General features: G+C 39.7%; 1 protein-coding gene across 1 annotated transcript in view; it reads left to right on the forward strand.

Moving 5' to 3' along the window:
* Positions 1-20254, forward strand: part of LOC126161750 (piwi-like protein Ago3) — a 222940-nt gene that overhangs the window by 144572 nt on the left and 58114 nt on the right. The window contains exons 12-13 of the mRNA XM_049917799.1: positions 6195-6479; positions 6565-6681. Coding sequence (XP_049773756.1) covers positions 6195-6479; positions 6565-6681 — 402 coding nt within the window. The remainder of the gene's footprint in view (positions 1-6194; positions 6480-6564; positions 6682-20254) is intronic.

Below are 20254 nucleotides of genomic sequence, written 5' to 3' on the forward strand. Positions count from 1 at the left end.
GAGGATTATTTTCAGCCCAGTACACACAATTGTGCCTATTGACAGTTCCATTGAGTTTGAATTGGGCTTCATCCGACCAAATTATGCTACCTATAAATCCCGGTTCAAGTCTCCATCATCTCCCAAACCCATTCACAAAATTCTAATCTTCGATCTGGATCGTTGTCACTTAGCTGTTGCACCAGCCTTGGAATGTACACACAAAACTTTCCTTTCTTCAGAAGGCGTAGCACACTACTAGCACTTACATCACTCCCAGATGCCGCTTGCCTTGAAGATTTTTGAGGCGAACGCTGAAACAGTTCCAAGACCGCAGTCGTGGAATCATCACTTGTAGCTGTACGAGGTTGCCCTGATCGACCTTTATGCGCATCACACACTGTTCCACAAATTTCGAATTTGTCTCGTAGACGTGTAATTGTTAACCTTGAAGGTGGTTCTGTACCATACTCACTTCTCCACTGTCTTCAGACCGCAGCTACATTCTCAAACTTACAGTACCACTTAATTATCTGCTTCCGCGCTTCAAAGCTCAAACGCACGTCCGCCATGTTGCAGTTACTTCCATGCCACTACTGCCACCTGTTGAAGAAACATAACATTACTTTCTCACAGATATTTAACGTTGTAGAACGGGAAATAAATTGTCTATTACAGTTCAAAGTGTGTATACATTTTCTTGACGCACCCTGTATAAAAATTAAATTTGAGTAAGCCATTATTTTGTGTGTCACTTATCTGGTAAGTATATGTATAAGCATATCTCATTATAGATAAAATGTATTTTATTGGGATTTGTTGCTTTAACTTTTAGTTGGAAGTGGAAAAGTGCGTATCAAACTTCATGGACGAAACAATGAGAATGTATAAGGTCTCTCACATAAAACTGGTATGCCTCATGCCCGAGATTGAAGTAATAGTGAACTAACTAAAAAAGAATATATGATAGTAATATTAAAAAGAAGTGTACTTACCCGTATATGAGAGGTACTAGAATCAGTAGCTACAGGCATCCAGACATTGCTGACTTTTTCAGATGACAGTACCAGTAACATTGTGTAATTCTACAGGCATGATGTTGTTAAATTCTCTAGTAATGTTCCATTTAAGATCGTCTATTATGCAAGGATTGTCAGCGTACACTTTGCTTTTTTGTGTGCCCTAGAAATAAAAATCACAGTACATTAAATCTGTGTATTTTGGGGAGACCAGAGGTCTCTACCGACAAGTCTGCTTTCAGGTAACACATTGGTGAAGTGGCCCATACTTTGTGAGTGTTCAGTTAGTGTATAAATTACCTTATTGGTGGTCTTCAGCAGTCTGTGAACATGCAGCTCATTAATGAACTGTTCTTATGTCTGTCGAAGATTTCTACTTAAGTCAAAACCAGAACTCTCAATTTTGATTTGTATGAAGGCTTTCATTGTGCCTTTGATTACAAGCATGGTCTGAAGTTAATCAGGTAGGTACATTTCATCTTGAACAAAACTGCAAATCCCCAAAGCGAAAAACAAGAATGTATACATCAGTATTTATATTATAGTTTGTATTCCGTGGCTTCATCTTTCACGCAGAAGATTCTTTGCTACCAGTGATCACGCCGCCTGTCACAACGCCATTCACCACTTTATTGTTCCTGGGATGGCACAAAGCTCATGCAGAACACCTTAGGCAAAAATAACAAAACATACAAACAAGACCTGTGACTCGCCAAATCTTCCCACAAAACAATTAAACTTTTAACCTCTGTACAACTTTTCCAGATAAATTAATGAAGACGTCTTCTGCTAATGGAGCTTCTTCACTTATATTCAAAAGTGGCACAAGATCGCCCCTGTAATGAACAAAATGACTCATTTTCAAAAACACCAGCCAGAAAACATCTGAGAAATCTTACACCCTGATAACTTTCATTGGATGTGTGAGTAGTTGCTCCATCTTGTTGGACTATTGCATGCTGCTTCTCTGCATCTGTTAATTGTGCATAGAAAGAGTCAGAAGTAATCCTTAGTAACTTATGTTAACAGCCAGTTACAATTATGAATGCTTTCTTTTTCTGATCCTTAAATTTCAACTGTTGCACCACACTCACGTACTAGACTTCTAGCTATGTTTATTTTAGTACATAATGTACGAGATACACCAGCCTCCTGCGATAACCTCCTTTACAGACTTGTGGGGATTTCTTGTAATGCCACGCGAATTCTGTCTATAGTTCCAAGGATCCTCACTTTCTGTCACATATTCCTCTACACATTCTGAACAGATCCTTCAGACCTCCATTTCTTGTACAGAACTTGAATAGTGTTGGTTGTGGGGAGTTTCATACCAGGATACTTCACTTGGAACATCTCTTTACAGCTTTTAATGGAGCCTGTCTTTTTGTAACATTCTACAATATCAATTCACTGTTCTAAGCAAACTGCCCACTTCTGTAACAATCTAACACTATGAGCTTCTCACAGTACCTGAGGCAGGAACACACAATTGCCCTCAACTTTCTAATAAAATGCAGTGCAGCCAACTTTCAAGACAGTGTTGCTACTTCACAAGCAATTCGACTAGAGATGATTATCTGGTGTGTGAGGCATACTGGCTTAGTGGGATACCCTATAGATAGACGGTTAGCATAACTTGTAAGAAAGAAAGCATTCTTTGCTTCTGATGAGATCGTTGTTCTAGTCTGGGTGCCAACTTGTTATTTAAAGTGCTTTTTTGAGACAAGTGGAAAAACACCTAGTGATTTGATGTGAACAGTTTTAATATTTTAAGACCAATCCACATTGTTTGGACAGAGAGCTAACTGGCAGTTTGGATTTTGGTGTATGAGCCCAACACCAGAAAACAAAGTGCTGTGTTGCATCCGCTTTCGCTAAGCTATCAAATGAACACTTAATCAGCCATCAACGTTCAAAACTTCTTGTACCTTAACTACATCTCTTATCATATTGGGATGACATCAGATACACAATACAGTGTCTTAGGCATATTCCCAGCAGTTATTGAGCTTTTTATGCCACTTTCAAACATTTCTGGACATTGTTTCCATCTTGTAAGCTGCACAGGTTGTACTTCAATTGTTCAGTTCATCATGAAATTAGGTGGCACTGTATTGCTCAGTGATTAGTAGCGTTATACCCACTTTCACTTCACAACAAAGTTAAGATGCAAGCAATTTTCCTCACTGAACTACCACCTTGTTTCTGCCCTCCACCTCCATCTCTTGCCTTTGATTGGAAAAAAATCAATCTCAAGAAGGTTTTTAATATGCTTCCCAGCCTGAATACATTCTTTCTTGCACAAATATTTCTTCAAGTTTTGAAGATATGTTTTGAAGCTGTCTTGAAAGCCTAAGTTGACTGGTTATATAAAAGTACTATAGTCTGCATCTAGCATAGTGTGTTGGTATATTAATTTGGTTCTGAATGCATCATATTTTCAATATTCATATGTGTATTACTGCTTCTGAAGTCGTGTGTGCGTGCGTGTGTGTGTGTGTGTGTGTGTGTGTGTGTGTGTGTGTGTGTTTTGGGGGAGGAGTCAGTAGTGAAGATAATTTTTTTCTTCAGAATTTTTTTCTTCAGGTGGAGGGTGTTTCAGTTCTGTTCTGGCAGAAGATCTTTATTCAGATCATCATCCCTAAACATTAGCAGCTGAACTGTCATAAACTGTTCCAACACTTAGAATTAGAACACAGGTTGCATCTACTGAAAATTCTACAAGTGAATGGAAACGAAAGCACTGTAGTAAAGAAATTGTGATGCTTGTTGATGTTGACGAAATTGCTCCATTAACAACGAATATTTAGTGTCTACAAACTGTATGTTATGTGAAAGTGCACTTCAGTTTTCTCAGTGTAATTGATCTGGAAAAAAGTGCTTTACAAAACACAGCCTACGTCTGTGTAAATGGGCAGATCGTTAGTCAGCCTGAGGATTACTGTTTCTGAAAAGTGCTAGAAGTGTTTATGGCTAAATTTAAGGAGCATTATATGAAGTGTTGCTGACATCCATACTAAGTGTATAGTCCTACAGATGGATTTGTGTACCTGGGATCTCTCTCCAAACCCCTGGATCGATTTCAACCAAATGTGGTACACAAACAGCAAAATTCTAATAACCTCCAAGCTCCAGTAGGAGTGAAAATAAGGGCTAAAACTTCCATGATTTCTATTCCTGGCAAATTGTTGAAATTTTTACCATATATTCTGAGGTTGATTGGTGGGAACTTTGAAACCTTTCTTCTATGTCATTACCGTTTCTGAGATCCAGAGGATCAAAGTTACCGTACTTATGCACGTAAAATGTACATGTAATATCTGGTCTATGGTGTAAATATAGTTTTTTCTTCACTTAGCGAATGCATGACAAGGGCTCTAGAATCGTTGCAAGGGTTCTGAGATCAGCAAACTATTTTTAGTCAGCATTTCTTTCACCAGTTAATCTCTGACTTATTGTCCCAGTGTAATGGGCATCTCATGCCTATACAAATATGCCCAAAACAGTACTGCAGTGACAAAACTTGGGCTAAAAGGGGTCTTGACATGACTGAAAAGAACTTAAAGTGACTGTCAAAAATTATGTGCAACTGGAAAGACCGCATAGTCAATGAAATATTTCCATAACAACATTTTTACTCTTTTAAGATTTGAATCATAGGTTAGGCGTTTTCTATTAATTGCGATCTGTAAGCAAAATATCCAGAAAAATTTGTAAGGCAAATGATTTTGTGTTAATCTTATATCACACCGTAATCTTATATTACACTTTGTCCCTGCATCTCCCCTCCCCCATGGGTGGGTTTGTCCATTGTCTATTTTCAAGAAAGGCCGTGTTGGCCAAGAGCTCATTTTGTGGCAGTCTTTTTGTTGTGCCCATCTGCGACTCGAACATCTCCACTATAGGGTGAGTTGCAACTAATATTGTTAGGTATATGAGATGACATATTTTTGACTGAAATTAGAAACGGTGGGTATAGGGGAAAAATAAGGTGTGCACCCCCTCCCCCTTGCTCCTCAGAAATTTTAAACTGTCAAGATGATGATGATCATGATGATGATGATGATGACAGTGGAAAAGAAAGACACAAGGAGGCAGTTGGCAAAGAGATTCAGAATATTCTGTATTAAAAGAACATGAATATTATTTGATGGAAGGCAGAATTAGGACTGAGGCAGCTTGTTCCCCACTTTCCTGTCAGCTGTTTAAAGAAAGACATATTTTCGTTTTATGTGCTCCGACTGGAGTATTTTTCTGTCGATTTGATAAAACTTTGCTCTTCCAAAATGTAACTAAAGAAATTTAACATGAAATGTGACTTCAGTTAAACTGGACAACCAACACAATCTCAGACATGCTAAGTACTGCAACTCACTTCTTGCAGTCAGCAATCAATAGGACGAAACATTTTAAAACTTGCACGGGCTCTATTCATCATTTAACCCTAATGTAAACAAACACATGCTCGGTGATTTGTCAGTGTTCAGAGGACACAGCCAATGGATGTTGCTACCCTATTGGATATAAGTCCAGTTTATGTATTATGTATACTCTTGTTACGTTACTACGAATGAAATGAGAGACTGAAAACTGTAAAATTTTGAAAGCCTTAAAGTTCTTGGTAATCACTATATTGTTTAAGCAAAGTTTCTTGTACTTAAAAGTTTTAGTGATCTCAGATGCCACCCTGTAGATGTCAGTAGAAATCAATGCAAGTTGTCTGTGCTAATTCAAGCTTCGACCTCAGTGAAGTGCGAGGTGCAGAGAAAGAAGGAAGGAGAACTTTGTTGCCACATTGAGGAAGGATGCAGTAGGGGGAATGTTAGCTGTGTGCTAAACAATGATACCACTTTATGCATATGTGTGTGCTGATAATCAGGAGCCGAGGCATAAATTACACATGGAAGTAACAAAGGTATTTGAAAGACTGTCAATGAGTTTTTCATGTTAAAGCACACTTGTTACACTACTACTTTTTCAGTTGATACACACAACTTTGTCATGCTACTATTGTACTACATATGTTACATCACTTAAGTTGGTAGGAATCGTAAACATAAGACAGTCAATACAAAGTGTACTGACATGTACCGGTAACAGGTAGGGAGCCAGAACTCAACATAGCATTAATTCAAACTCATTGTGCCACTTATAATTTGACAAATATCTTTATAATAGCAAATTTTTATTTTTTAGATTGACTTGATGAGTTGGGTTCTTTTGAGAACAACTCGAGATTCTCGATTTGGAAATGATTTTATGGAGACGATGCAGAAAGTGGGTCCACAGATGGGCATTCAGATAGCACAGCCTTCTGTGGTGGAACTTCGTGATGATAGAACGGAATCATATGTCCGTGCTCTTCGTGAGAGCATAAGACCTAACGTACAGTTAGTTGTTGTTATTTGTCCAACAGCAAGAGATGATCGGTACTCTGCAATAAAAAGGATATGTTGCAGTGAAATGCCTGTAGCTTCACAGGTATGTGACAATATATTAATTCTTATCTACTATCTAAACTTATTTTTGGTTGAGTTAAACAAAATACATTTTTTAATTTTTCCAGGTAATAAATTCCAGAACATTATCAAAGAGAGATAAGTTGAGGAATATAGTGCAGAAGATAGCACTTCAAATCAATTGTAAATTAGGCGGCACACTGTGGGCTGTCAAAGTGCCCTTGGTGAGTATCTTTGTTTGTCAATGCATTGAATTACTGTCTTTTAGTGTATATTAATCATGGTCAGATGAGCACTGATTGCAATAAATACCGTTTTAGTTCATACATTTGTTGAGATTCTTTATGGTTGTTGCTACTGTCATAAATATTACTTCATAATTAAAGTCATTTTGATGTTCTTTGTACTTGAAAACTTGAAATATCCAGCAGAGGGAAAGCCGCAACTCCCTTTTTTTTCAGAATTGCATGTCTAGCATTCCACGGAGAGGGTAATGGTTTTGTGCTCATCATCTCTCTGTATTGCTTATTTGCAGCACGAGTGAATATAAACAAAACTTGTGGAAATATCCAGGCTGGAATAATGACAATGTTACGAAAAAGATAGATTGCTGCTCACCAGGATGTGACTACTGCCTCTGGATGTCAAGGCCAGACTGCAAGGAACTGTGCATGATGGAAGAAATGATCTTGGTGGTTGGGAGTAAGGAGCAGGCTGGGGTGGGGAGGAAGAGGGAGAGCAATGTACGGCTGGGGGACAGTGTACAGGGACAAGGTGGAGGGAGGGTGTGGTTACAGCAGCTAGGTGCAGTCAGGTTGTTAGGCAGAGGGTGGGGCAAGGGGGTAAGGAAGAGAACTAAAATAAAGGGGGGGTACACTCGTAGAATAGAAGCTTGCAGAGTCGGAACAGGGAAGGGATAGGTCGGTGAAGGACAATGACTAACGAAGGTTGAGGCCATGAGGGTTACGGGAATGTAGGATAAATTGCAAAGAGAGCTCCCACCTGCACAATTGAGAAAAGCAAAGCTGTTGCTGGTAGCTAGGATCCAGATAGCACAGGCTGTGAAGCACTCATTAAAATGAAGGACGTCGTGATGGGCAGCATGCTTAACAATTGGGTGGTCCAGTTGTTTCTTGGCCACAGTTTGTTGGTGGCCATTCTTGCAGTCAGGCAGTTTGTTGGTTGTCATGGCCACGTAGAATGCAACATAGTGGTTGCAGCTTAGCTTGTAAACAAGCTTGGCTTGTAAATCACATCACTGGTTTCACAGGTAGCCCTGCCTTCGATGGGATAGGTGATGCTTGTGACACCAAACTGCATAACTAGTGGTGGGAGAATGTGTGGGACAGATCATGCATTGAGGTCTATTACAGGGATACAATTCATGAGGCAAGGAGCTGGGTGGCAAGGGCTAGGTAGGGATGGACAAGAATATTGTGTAGGTTTGGTAGGCAGCAGAATACCACCGTGGGAGGGTTGGGGAGGATACTGGGTTGGACAGCCCTCATTTCAGGGCACAATGGAAGATAGTCAAAACCCTGGCAGAGGATGTGATTCAGTTGCTCCTGTGCTGGGTGGTACCGAGTCATGAGGGAAGTGCTTCTCTGAGGCTGGATGGTGGGACTTCAAGATGTGGGTGACTGGAGAGATAAAGCGTGGGAGATTTGTGTTTTTGCACAAGATATGGAGGGTAATTACAGTCTGTAAAGGCCTCATTGAGACCACCGGTATATTCGAGATGGTCTGCATGTCACTGCTGAAGCAACGCCCATGGGTGGTTTGGCTGTATGGAAGTGACTTCTTGGTGTGGAAAGGGTGGAAGCTGTCGAAGTGGAGGTATTGCTGGTGGTTGGTAGGTTTGATATTAATGGAGATAATGATGTCGTGATCTTTGAGGTGGAGGTCAACATTAATGAAGGTGGCTTGTTGGGTTAAGGAGGACCAGATGAGGCGAATGGGACAGAAGGTCCTGGAAGAATGTGGATATAAAGTCCTCACCTCTCAATTCATATCCCAAAAATTTCATCAGTTAATCTGAACCAGGTGAGAGGTTTGGGATTCTGTGTGTTTAGGAAGATTTCCTCCAAACCCCCCCCTTTGATAAGTTAGCATAGAATAGTACCGTGCAGGTGACCGTTGCCAAACTCCAATTTTTTTATTTTTTTTAGGTCACGCCTTATAAGAAGACTTAATTGTGGTTGAGAGCATAGTGATGGTGACCAGGAAAGAAGTACTAGGTTTGAAATCCATTGGTCATTTGGAAAGGTAGTGTTCAATTGCAGCTAGGCCGTGGGCATTATGGATGTTCGTGTAAATGGAGGTGGTATCAGTAATGATGACCAGGGCACCATGTCGTAAAGGGACATGAACTGTGGAGACTCAGTGGAGGAAATGGAGGGAATGGTTGGTATCTTTCATGTAGGAGGACAAGTTGCAGGATAGGCTGAAAGTGCTGGTCTATGAGAGCAGATCCTCAGAGAGAGAGAGAGAGAGAGAGGTTCTGGGATGGGCCTTAGGTTTTGAGGAGAGACTGGAGATCTTGCTGGATTTCTGGAATGGGGTCACTTTGTCAGAGTTTGTAGATGGAGGAATCTGACAGCTGCTGGAGTCCTTCCGCCAGGTAACCCTTGTGGTTCGAAACAACAGTGCTGGAGCCTTTGTCAGCAGGTAATATAATAAGGTCAGGATCAGATTTTAGGTAGTGGATTTCGCTTCTTTCTTCAGATATTGGTTAAGGAGTGAAGGTCTTTAACAAGTCCAGCATGATAGAGTTTGGGAGTGGGGCAAAAGGTGAGGACTTCAGAAAGGCTAAGGCTTTTGGAGGAAAGATTTGACTGTGTTTCAGGTTTATTTAGGCTCTGGATTCTTTACGGTGAGGTTCTGGATTTTGTGTTGTTGTGGGAGGAAAGTTTCAAGGGTGGATTTAAGTTAGTAGGTCTGCAAGGGAGGGTTTGTCTGCTATGAGGGGATGTGGGGAGGTTTGGAAGCTGTCATAGAGGTGGTGGATAGTGGTGGTCAAGGGTGGGAGGAGGATGTGGACAGATTGGAGAGTTTTTTTGAGGCGGTGTTGTGCATGCTGCTCTAGTTCCTGGAGGGCAAAAGGTTGTGAGAGAGATGGGATCCAGTAGTTTGGGATTGCACAGCAGGAGAATTATACAGATGGAGAGCAGGTACTACAAGGTGGTTTGGGTCTGAGTGGCATGGTTATGCAGGGTTAAGGGCTGGGAGGATCTAAATGGATGGAGGTTATTGTAGAAGGAAGGACTGCGGTTGGAGATAGGTACTTGAATGGTCATACCATTTGACCAATTGAAGGGATTACATGACCCAAGCAACAACACATGAACGGCATGTAGGACTGGGTTATGGCTAGGAATAAGGAAACTTCGGTGTATTGGTGCAAATGGAAGGAGCAGGGATGCATGGTTGATGATAAAAAAGCATGAAAGTACCTGCAACCCACATTACAATTTTTAAATTTATCATCATCTTCAATCTCGTGTTTCCACATGTTGTTGTGGTCTTCAGTCCTGAGACTGGTTTGATGCAGTTCTCCATGCTACTCTATCCTGTGCAAGCTTCTTCATCTCACAGTACCTACTGCAGCCTACATCCTTCTGAATCTGCTTAGTGTATTCATCTCTTGGTCTCCCTCTACGATTTTTACCCTCCATGCTGCCCTCCAATGCTAAATTTGTGATCCCTTGATGCCTCAGAACATGTCCTACCAACCGATCCCTGCTTCTAGTCAAGTTGTGCCACAAGCTCCTCTTCTCCCCAATTCTATTCAATACCTCCTCATTAGTTATGTGATCTACCCATCTAATCTTCAGCATTCTTCTGTAGCACCACATTTCGAAAGCTTCTATTCTCTTCTTGTCTAAACTATTTATCATCCATGTTTCACTTCCATACATGGCTACACTCCATACAAATACTTTCAGAAACGACTTCCTGGCATTTAAATCTCTACTCGATGTTAACAAGTTTTTCTTCTTCAGAAACGCTTTCCTTCCCATTGCCAGTCTACATTTTATATCCTCTCTACTTCGACCATCATCAGTTATTTTGCTCCCTAAATAGCAAAACTCCTTTACTACTTTAAGTGTCTCATTTGCTTATCTAATCTAATCTAATTTTCCACATATGTTTGTACATTTTTTGCCTTTCTGTATTGGCCTACTCCCTCATGTTTCATCTTGTGTCCCCATACGTCATCCATTCCATCCTTTTTGTGATTTTTCCAATGTATGTTGGTGTATTTTTGCGAATTTTTTCACGTCTATTTCTACGTTATTTAAGTATTTTCATGCATTTTTATCCTCCACCATGTATCATTCCGCCTCCCGTCCGCACCGATACTGAAAAGTTTTCTTATCCCTAGCCAGAAACCAGTCCCACATACTGTTCCTGCATTGTTACTTGGGTCATCTGATCCCGGTCTTATTATCCTACCTGCTGACAAAGGCTCCACCAATGTTGTTTTGAACCGCAAGGATTATCTGGCAGAAAGACTCCCCCATGTGTCAGATTCGTCGACCAACAAACTCTGCCATGCTGACCCCATTTACCACACACCTACCTTCTATATGCTTCTGTAAGTCCGTAAACACAAACACCCAGGACTTCCCATTGTAGTTAGTTAACACGCTCACCACTGAGAGAATCTGCTCTCATAGACCAATACCTTCAGCATGCTTGCCATCATATATGAAAGATAACAAGTTCCTGTTCCTTTATGACATGCTGCCCTGCTCACCACTATTGATGCCATCTACCTCCACACAACCGTCTCTAATGCTCATGACCTTGCCGCTATTGAGCAGTACCTTTTGCACTGCCTGAGGTATTACAAACCTACAACCTCCTTCCCAGTCACCAACACCAACTATATCTTCAACCACAATTATTTCTCCTTTGAAGGAATCACCTATATACATATCTAAGGTATGGCAGTGGGCACCAGTGTGGCACTATCCTTTGCCAACTGACCTTTTCATGGCCATGTAGAGGAATCCCAAACCCATCTCGAAATGTACCAAAGATCCTACTGAGGCCTTTACAGATAGTAATTACCCTCCAGTCTTGTACAGAAACAGATCTCCCATGCCTTCTCTCCAGTCACCCACCACCTCCCAAAGTCCCACAGAGGAGCATTCTGCTTGTGACTGTGTCACACAGGACTGGAGCAATTGAATCATACTCCACCAGGGTCTTGACTCTTTCTCGTTGTGACCCGAAATGAGGAATGTCCTATCCACTATCCTTCCCACCACTCCCATAGTTATTTTAATAACTACTTCACAGTTGTGTCCCCTGGATCCTCGCTATCAACAAGTACTTTCCTGAATTGCACAGTTGGGAACTCTCCCTGCAAATTATCCCATGTTCCCGTAACCCTCCTGGCCTCAGCCTTCATTAGATATTGTCCTTCAACTACCTATCCCTTACTTTTTCTGACTCCACAGACTTTTGTATTACAAGTGTGCCCACTGTCTTTTTAATTCTCTCATTTACCCCATCCCACCCTCTGTCTGACCTCCTAAAAGTACCTAGTTGCCGAAGCCACACCCTCCATCCATCTCGTCCCTGTACGCTCCCACAAATACGATTTTACTGTCCACCACTCATACCCTGCTCTCCCTAGCCGCCACAGCTGCCTCCTTACCCCCACCACCCAGATTGCTTCTCCCATCATGCACAGTTGCTCGCAGCCTGGCGTTGGCTGTGAGAGGCAGTGGTCACGTGTGTGAGCTATGTTTGCGTGAATTTGTGTGTGTGTGTGTGTGTGTGTGTGTGTGTGTGTGTGTGTGTTTTTGGTGTCTATTTCAGAAAAGGCCTTCTTGTGTGTTTAGTAGTCTGTCTGTTGTGCCTGTCTATGACTCACCATATCAGCTATATGGTGAGTAGCAGTCTATTATTTTCATAATACTGTCATTAAACAAAACTTTCGAAATAAAATATATAATTTCTTGCTACTTGTAGAGATTGAAGGTGTTTAGTGAATAACAAGAAGCAAACTTGCTTTGTAAAGTGAAGGAATCGGATGTAATTAAACAAATCCTAAATTATCTCCAAAGTAATTATATGTCTTAAGCATTTTCACACAGGCAAGAAAAATGGAGATGTTGAATTGTCTAAAAACCCTGACATAATCCAAAGGAATGTATGCAGTTTGTTGTATTCTAGTTGTAACTAATTACAGAAGTTTGCTTGTGAACATGAGCCCTGTTGTTGCAGAATGCTTAATTTGTTTCAAAAGGGGGTGGAGAAAAACAGCATGACTGCCAGTTTTCCTGATTATTTTAATGCAGTGAATCTTTCAACAGAAATTGTCATAATATGTAATTAATCTATGAAGTAAATAAATAAATAAATAAATAAATAAAGAGGAGCTTGTTTTTCATGATAAGCTTTGTGCAGTGATTCATTGCTGTTCTTCTCTCTCCCCCAGTTTTTTAATAGCTTGTAAGGAAAATATCAACATAATAAATCTTTCTATCTTACTCTAATTCATGCTGTGATGGCATTTTCAACCTTTTACCGCTTTATTCATTGATAGTTGATGCAATCCAGAATGTGATTTAAGAAGTTTTCCTATCATGTTTGATGAAAGTGACACTTTTAGGTGTCTTTTCTGTGTACAGTATTTTGATATGTTAGTCTTCTTTTATGTTATTTGTTTGTCACTGGTCACACACATATCAAGATTGGTTTTGACTTCATAGTGAATCATTGAATATGTTACATAGTTAGAAGTCAAAGTGAATCATTGAATATGTTACATAGTTAGAAGTCAAATGAACAAACCAGGAGAGGTACCATTCTCAGCTTGTTCTGTTGATGAGTTACTATGTATCTCATTCAGACCATCCCCCCTTCCCCATTTTTCTTTATGGTTGCCTCCGTCCCCTTTCCTAACTCATCAAAACTTAGTCAGATGATCCAAATATGTTGCATAGTTAGTAGTAAACTGGACAGGCCAGGAGGGGCACAGTTTCTGGCTTGTTCTGTTGGTTTACTTTCTTTTCAGTACTTCTTCATTTGATCAGTGTGTTGTTGTTTCTGAACTTTTGACTACTGATCTCAATTTTTTTCCACTCTGGAGATGAGAACCTAAAATCTGTAAAAATGTATCTCAACAGAATTTCATTTTCTTCACCTGTTTCAGATTACTACTGATTCCTTGGGCCAACCAGAGGGACTTCTTTTATGGTTGACATATTCAAAAATTCTGTTGCATATCCTATTTTTATTCGTTTGAACCAGATGGTTATAAAACATCATTCTACATTTTCCCACCATTACATCTATTCATTCAATTTTTTTGTACAGATCTTCATTACTCTTATTCGTATATTCATCGTGTTTTATTGGCCCCATTATTTTGCTTAGGACTTTCCTCTTTCTTTTCCTTGTTTTGTATTTCTGGTCTCACTCAAATGCAGGCATTCGGCTGAGTATGAACATTTTATTACCATAACATAGTGTTGTAACTTTGCTACAAAGAGGAGATGGATCTTATTGTCCACAACTTTGCTGGGAAGGAGATGGATCTTATTGTGCACATCCTTAGTTACCGGTGACTGAAAGGCCATTTCCATCTTCCTTGTTCTGAGTTTATTAGCCCCATGTCTCACAGCCGTTCTTCGTTATTACCTCACCAAGATATTTACTTTTATTGACTATTTTAATTTTTCCGTAATGTAAAATAGGCAACAGAACATCTCCTTGTGTAACACTTGTTCGTACATCAAAAGTTTCAGACATATTAGCTAAAACTTTAGCTTCATATTATGTATTCATTAGTAGTTATCAAATTATATTTCTTGTTTTATATCTACACCAAATTCTTCCCATATTTGAATCGTTGATGTTCTGTCAACAGAGTGGTATGCCTTTGCAAAGTTCAGTAATACAATGACAAAGGGCATGTATCTTGTTATTCTGTTTTGGATTATGAGCTTAAGATGCAGGATGTGTTCCTCAAATGACCTTCCCTCCTGAAATCCACCTCAATACTCTTCAATGTAGTCATCTGTGTGCACCTGTAAACCTATTATGCAGTGTTTTAGAAAGGATCTTGTATGAACAGGGAACATTGATATTCCTCTGTAGTTGATGGCATCAGAGTAATCTCCTTTCTTACGTAAAACCTGAATTTACGCTTCCAACCCTCTTGAATTTCTAATGATTAGCCACATAGTCTGCTTTACTTGTTTTAATGTTTGCAATAGATTTCCATCAGCTAGTTTCCACAACTCTGTGACAACTCTATCTTCGCCAGCTGCTTTGTTGCTATTCACATCTTGAATGATTCCTTCTTACCTGGTGACTTCACTTCAGAAATTTAGATGTAAACACACTTTTGGTTTATCACAGTTTATCAAAATATTTAGCTAATAATTCAGTACTCTTTGTTGAACGCTGGCTTTCCATTTTCTTTTCAATAACTAAGTTTTGGTTGGTTATACTTAGAGAAGTTGTATTGAAACACTTTGTAGAATTCTTGAGTCTTGTTTTTTCTGAAGATCCTTTTCAAGTTCAACTGATTTGGTCTTCTATCATATATACACTTAATGTTTCATGTCACTTTTGCTGTTTGTCATCGGACTACCTTAAATTTTAAAAATATGTGTTCTTTGTTGTGCAAATGCCACTCTTGGCATTTCTGCTTCCATTTTGTCAAGGCATCCACCATGGTTTGACCACCTATGTTTCTTAGTTCCTCTTGTTGAACCTGTTCCCACAGCAATCGTCATCATCCTGTCCTCTGTCTTTTTCAATGTTTGGGGTATATTGTCTCCGAGTTTTGAAAGGAGCCTTTCATGTATTACTATGGTGTGTGAATCAAGTCTAGCTATAGTGTAATCTATTCCATTATTCGTCCCTTTCTTAACCTTCACATTCATGATCGTTTAGATCTTTCTTGAACATTTCAACATTTACATTTACATCAGTACACAGCAAGCCACCTGATGGTACGTCTTTGAGGGTACTTCCGGTACCTCCATTTGATCACCCACTTTTCCTTTCCATTTGCAAATGGCATTTGTGAAGAATGATTGTCGGTAAATCTCCATATTAGCTTTAATTTCTCAAATTTCCTCATTGTCATTTTGCTAGATGTATGTGGGAGGATGTAATATGTTGTTAAATGCTTCCCAGAACAGCTCTCAGAATTTCAGTAGTAAACCTCTCTGTAATGAACAGTGCTTCTCTTTTAGAGTCAGTATCTGCAGTCCGTTGCGTGTCTCTGTAATGCTCACATGCTGACTAAATGTTCCTGTGATGAAACACACTAAACTTTGTTTGATCTTATCTCTGTCTTCTGGTAATGCTACGTGGTAAGGACCCCACACTCATAAGCAATACCCAAGAATTGTGAATAATAGTTTCGTAAGCTGCCTCTTCTGTGGATAAATTATTAGTTTTATGTTGTCGCTCTGTTGAAAGTTACTCCTGATGATGGTAGTTCCTAGGTATATTACAATAATTACTTTTTATAGCAATTTGTTTGCCCCTAGTACAGTTGTACAGTATTGGTTTCTTCTCCTGTGTATGTGCAGTAGGTTGTATTTTATTTACATTCAGGGACAATTGACAGTCAGTGTACCATTCATGTATCGTCTGCAGGTCCTCCTGCAAATCGCTGCAGTCTTTTGATGTAACCTTCTTACGTACAACAGCGTCATCCGCAAATACCTCGTGGAGCTTCCAACATTATCCACTAGATTATTCATATATGTTTTGAATGAAAACAGTCTCATTTGCCAATCTGCTTTTCTTAATAAGTATTACGCATTTCACCCTTGTAAGGCATCACCAAATTATCTGGAAACGGAACAAAAATAATACCACAATATAGTAAAATGAATGAGGCATCGTTCTAAGCTGTGCAGCCATGCATACAAGGGACAGAAATATATGCATAAACAGGGTGTCTACGACCCGGGACAACCGGGAGATCCGGGAAAAACCCGGGATTTTTTTCATCCGGGAGAAAACCGGGAAAAACCCGGGATATTTTTAGAATTCCGGGAATTTTTCATTGTTTTAGTTTTCAGTTAAATTTTTGTAATTTTGACTAGTAAGAACCGACACGCTAACAAAGGATATTACTGTATCCCGCTACTGCAGAATAATATTTCAACAATAAAACATAAACGAGAGAAAAAAACGAAAATAACTTAAATTGCAAAGGAAATGCGCCATATACAACGACGACACAAGTGCTCATGCAAGCGTCTGCCGACTGAAAATGTGTCAAAGACTTTAGGAAGACTATGCAGTGCTTCATAACAACAAATTGCCCCCAATGAGCGTGAAGTCGCAACTGTTTACATTTGATTTGTTTTAGCAGTTAACGCGCGGGCTCATGCGCATGCGCAGTAGAGTCACGTTTGAGTAGTAGATTCTCCCGCTTCTGTCAACAGGAATGTGGCTGTTGGCTGTGCAAGCAGTCGCAGCAAGCAGCTAGATACTTCCGGGAAAAGGGGGCGCCTAATTCATATTATTGAGGGGAAAAAAACTTGTTTCACAAAGCACCTAGCATCCAGCGCACATTTGCCTATCAATTAGTCATATGATTTTGAAACGCTTCTCTGTTGGTATTTGAACACATTTTAAGTTGATTTCTGAATGAATCATAAGCTGACTTTTGAATGCATGCATAGTGTACGTTATGTCTCTGTCAGGAGAATCCTGGTCGCATCTAGAAATAAACTTTCCACAGACAAAAGGGGACGGGGCTATACGAGCTGAGTGGAGTAAAGCCGAATGGATGAATGGCAATCGCTGTCTGATTATGTGGCTGATTGGGTGTGGGAATGATCAGCGTTGTTATAATTGCTAGCGAAATCAATAGATTCATACTATCAGAATGGAAATAAACGACTGACAGGAATAACAGGTGAGAAAGATTATGTATTATCTTCTCGGTGTGTCCAAGAAAATGAAGTTTTGACAGAAAATGTTTGGCCAGATCGCTACACTAGTAAGGACCAGTAGTACAGTCCCCGGCTACCAGCCGCTTAAGTTCTATTATGGAAGTAACGCGGAAAACGTGTTGTACGAACACGTAAGAACGCCTAACCGGAGAATAATTGCGGGGGAACTAAACCAGTGATTCTGGCAGGGTTAGTGAAGTTAATTGGCGAACAAATTTTGACAGTGGCAGCAATAGCTACAGAATTGGTGATGACAGGATTGTTTGTTACAACGAGGACGGAGAAGAAACGAGGACATCACACAAATTATGGAAGAATAAGACGATTACAAATTTATATAAAAATTTCGTAATACTAGTTTTCGATGTCATGCTAGAGAAGCTGGTGCATATGAATGAAACGTGAAACTACTTCCTAACATAAAGCTTTTTGCTTGTAGTAGGCCTAATAGGCATTTGATATTGATACTTATTGGATTATATTCGGTCGTGTTATAAAAATGACCATTTGTGCCAAAACAGTCTCGTTTATTTGGTGTGTTATAAAAGTGCTGCCGTATTAGAAAGGCTTATTTTGTTTTATCTAGCAGACAGTGACAAAATAGACGTAATCAGATCGAGAAACCACACCAGTCTTGGGTATTATTTGTATTAACAGCTTTTTCAGTATTAGATAACTACATTTTGATTTTCCATGTAGCAAAACGTTTGACAAACTTTGATGAGGTAAAAGATTCTTTCACAGAAAGGAAAACACGCCATGTAAAGCTGTAGCAAGATTAGAGAGAAAAAAAAATGCTAGGAGCTAAGGTTTGAAGAAATGTGTAATTTCTTGCTTATCTCTTGTCAGTACTGATTTTATATATCCTATATTTAATTTTAGGACACACAAAACAGCAAGTTATTAACTAATGGGCAACGAAGAGTTCAGATTTTCCGAAGAGTTCTTGTTCTCTCGATTACAAATAATCCCGCCCGCTATTAATTGCGAGATTTTTTTTTAAGAGAGGCAGGCTGCCAAACTGGCCGACTGGGAGCAGGAGAGGCGCCACAGGACATTTCAGTTTCCACTCTCCTGAATATAGTTTGGACGTGCAGTAGAAAAATGCTTTATGAAGAGGCATGGAACTGCACTTGGGCATACTTAAGACCAAATAATATGTCTTACATTTCCTCGAATACTTCCTTTTTATGTTTCAGACTTTTCAGAAAGATGTGCGCTACAAGATGAACATATTTTGAAAATTCGATTTTTTTTAGTACTGACCCGGTTCGCAAATGTCGTAGATCCGGGGCTGACGCGCAGAGCAATCTGAGCTATAGTGGGTAGTCTCCACGTGACCCATGTTTACGTTCAGTGATTTTGCTGTTTCCCCTTCGTTTACTCTCACGTCAAATGAAAACAAAACGGATATCCGTGGCCGGGGGTTATCAAGTGAATTAAAACACATTCACATAATTACTAAAGGCCGAAATATGTCATTAGTTTCAGATTTTATTTTATTTCCACCTTTCTGACAGTCAAGCATTAATCGCCTTGCGGAACAATGAAGTTATTTTTGTCTGTTTGCTAAAGAAATTTGATTTTTGCTAATCTTTTCCGCAGAGGCAGTCAATGTATCTGAAACGAAATGTTTAATTCCACAGTACTGGATAGTTTCAACTGTTCGCTGCATTTCAAGTGCACGTTTTCATTTTCTAGCACGTATGGCATTATGCCATAATAAAGAACCGAACATGATATAATACAGTACTGGCGCTCCAAGAAAATTTACATCCTGGAAACCACACTTAAAAGCTTAATATCAGGTCGGGGTCTACGGTACTTCATTGGGAATCTGGACATACGAGTGTGCCTTTAAGTATGCACTTTAAATGTGCACATTTTAATATGGTTCACGAAATTCCGATGCTCTTGCAGTATCATCTTTCATTGATGATCTTTTACACGTACGTACATACGGGCTTCCTACGTCATGATACCTACCAAAGCGCGGTGTCGCCTGTTACCTGAGCTCTCTGGCAACTGCTGAAACGAACCTATTTGTAACAGGTCGCGGGAAAATATTACGATTGGTAGTTTGAAAAGCGTTACTTTCAAAGTAAATATCCTTTTACATAAGTTGAGCTACGTACAAGAATGGACCGTGAATTTATTAAATCACAAAGCGTTTGACTCTCATTTAAAAATCAGGTGTCTGATGACGAGCCATTTTAGAAAGATTTCGAACCCTCGAACCCTGAAGATCAGACATTTATGTCATTATTAAAAATTTTGCAGGCACATTTGTATGATATCTCTTGAAGTGTAACACGCGCAAAAAAGATCAACAGTATATGCGAAAGCTTAGCTTCTCTTGCAGCTTGAGACCAATATTTTATGTGAAAGCTTTGCTTTTTTTGTAACAACACTATGTATATTAATTTAAACTATTAACTTTCCCTGTTTGGCTCGCTACTTAACACTGATGTTGCTATTGGCTGACTACATCACGTGTCCTATGCTCTGAATATCCTCTGTCATAGGCTGGCGAGGTCACGTGACATGAGTTACGAACGGCTTACAAAAGCGCATCGAATCTCGGTTTCAATGGTTCGGAAAGTAACATGCGGTGTTTGGTGGATTTTCTAATGTATGTTTTCGTAATACGAAAATACGCATCGTACATGTTGCTGCACATCAAAGATTTTCCAAAACGTGTCTTTTTCTCTGAGTTTCGTTTTCTAAAATGCCGGGAAATTGTACACCCGTGTACAAAACCATAACCAATCAAAGGAGTGATAGGGGAAAATATACTGTCATCCGGGAGAAAGTGTGTTTTTATCCGGGAAATCCGGGAAAAATCCGG

Source organism: Schistocerca cancellata, chromosome 2, assembly GCF_023864275.1.
Source record: "Schistocerca cancellata isolate TAMUIC-IGC-003103 chromosome 2, iqSchCanc2.1, whole genome shotgun sequence".
Lineage (NCBI taxonomy): Eukaryota > Metazoa > Arthropoda > Insecta > Orthoptera > Acrididae > Schistocerca > Schistocerca cancellata.